At 44.5% G+C, this 2,349-nt stretch overlaps 1 protein-coding gene across 1 annotated transcript; it reads right to left on the minus strand.

Annotated features, from left to right (window-relative positions):
- Positions 1–599: 599 nt before the first annotated feature.
- Positions 600–911, minus strand: LOC311058705 (ATP synthase subunit g, mitochondrial-like; the record flags this gene model as incomplete). The annotated part of the gene is made up of 1 exon (XM_084076169.1): positions 600–911. One exon carries the CDS (start codon positions 909–911, stop codon positions 600–602), a length of 312 nt encoding a protein of 103 aa, XP_083932295.1.
- Positions 912–2,349: the final 1,438 nt, after the last annotated feature.

Consider the following 2,349-nt stretch of genomic DNA (forward strand, 5'->3'; position numbering starts at 1 on the left):
GTTTATTAACAATTCATCAATATTTCGTCACAAGGACCTTCCTCAAGAACGTCATAGACTGGCCACATGAAGTCTGATATCACATGGTAGTTTTCATTGGTTCCATTTTGCTGAATTAAACCTGGCATTTGTTGCACCATGGCAGGAAAAATATGAAAATTCCTAAAAATTTAAAGCAACCGTAGCATCTACAACGTGATGTCACATACAAATGCAGACCTTACCAAGTAGCGTCAATAGTTAATTAACAGGATGGAGTCAGGAAAGGAGGACAATCATCTGTGTGTTTAACAAACATGACCCCTCGCATGTGTTTACATCACCCACCTCTATAGATTATTGCACCAATTATTTAATCTTTAATGATTGTATTTTATAATCTATTTCTTCACTTGTTTTCTTTTCTTCTTTTCTTTTTTAGATTCTCTTTTTCATGGGGTTTTCTTGAATGCAATTATTCCCGAGTTAAATTGCACCAATGTAAATCTAATGCACACATCTGGTAAGGACTGGCATATTTGAAATTAAAACGCAGATAGAGAGGAAGAGAAGTGGAGCCTCATGGTCGAGTACAGCAGAAAGTATCAACGGTCCAAAACTCAGACATCGTAGCCAATAAGGCCTCCTTTGCCAATGCACTCTCCAATATAGAACCACATCAACACTTCAGTGGCCACTAGTCCATTCCTTAGTGCATCCTTCACTGTTGTTTGTCCAAGGCGTCCCGTCTGGAAGCCCTTGATGAGGCCTTGTACACTCTCAATAGCTCTGGGGATCTCAGCAGGAGACGGCGGAACCAGCTCAACGCGAGCGTAATGCCAGAAGGTCGCCAGCCGGGGTCTGGAATAGGTGACAGTGGCGTCGACCAGTGTGGGTACCTTTGCCATCAGTTTCTGCACTGCTTGTGACATGACGAAGCGTGAACTCGCCCTCTACAACCTGGATCTGTCAACTGAACGTCACCTCCAGCAGACCTTTGTTCCCTTTAAATGAATGATGACAGACAGTGACGTGTTTCTCAGGTGCACTTGCAGGTCAGGATGTGATGATGTTATCACAGCCTGACGCGATCAGTGACATCACCACTGATGTCATGTTATGACGTCACAAACGAGCGCAATCGGCTATTTTCACAATTTGACCAATGTTTGACCAGTTTGTGTATTTTGTTTGGTTTTTAAAAGGTCTTAAAAGTCCGTAAATGTTCACTTTACTGTCATTTGGGCTATAGCCTGTCCAAAATGGGCTTACTCAAGTAAAAGTATGAGAAACAGTGTAAGGATGTTATGGTTTCTGTGGAGCTCCATGTGTTTGGATCCCACCCTTCTTTAGTAATAATTAGACCTAATAGATCCAATGGAGAAATTCAGTTTCATCCAGTTGATTGCTGCTCACAGTTAAGGGTTTCAGTGTCTAATTCATAAAAGTGGCGACACATTACCGGAACTGGAAATCAAACCCTGGACATTTTGCTTTGCAGGTGGGCTCTCTATCCATTCAGATATGACGGCTACTTTCAATGACTTAGTGGTTCTCAATCTTTACTTGTCACAGACCCCCAAATGGATATTTGGCCATCTGAGGGGGGCGGGGGTGGGGGGGGGGGGTTACAAAAGATATGTGTTTAAAACATTAACGTATTCAAAATGTGTCCATTTTGAGCTTGTAGATCGGCTATTTTTGGCAAAGAGGTATAGGTGTAGAGGGAAAAAAGAGCAGACCAAGCAAACAAAAAAAAGTTTAATCTAAAACACAATTTTATACAATATAGAGGGTCACCAGACATGTCGACCCAAGACAGCTCGACCCGGACCGGTCGACCCGCTGTCGACCCGCTTGGACCCGACAACTCGACCCAAATTCGACCGGACCGCGCGCGCGAGAGAGAGAGAGAGAGAGAGAGAGAGAGAGAGAGAGAGAGAGAGAGAGAGAGAGAGGGAGAGGGAGAGGGAGAGGGAGAGGGAGAGAGAGAGAGAGAGAGAGAGAGAGAGAGAGAAGGAGAGAGAGAGAGAGAGAGAGAGAGAGAGAGAGAGAGAGAGAGAGAGAGAGAGAGAGAGAGAGAGAGAGAGAGAGAGAGAGAGAGAGAGAGAGAGAGAGAGACATAATAATAATAATATGTACATTGATTTACCAAAGAATTATTATTTGTCTGTCAGGGTGAACTAGCCTCGGAAACCCAGCCATTTTTTTTGTTACAAAAGAAAAAAGTCTGGGGGAACGATGCAGGAACGATGGGTCTTTGAAGCTTGTTATCTCCTAACCATTCAGAGTGCAGAGGGGCGTCGCTCTAAATTTGGTGACGTCAGCCTGCTCCGTGCACAGACCGGGGGGGGGGGGGGGGGGGGGGGG

This window comes from Gymnoscopelus microlampas (genome assembly GCF_963454915.1).
Source record: "Gymnoscopelus microlampas genome assembly, chromosome: 13".
In the NCBI taxonomy this organism is placed as follows: Eukaryota; Metazoa; Chordata; class Actinopteri; order Myctophiformes; family Myctophidae; genus Gymnoscopelus; species Gymnoscopelus microlampas.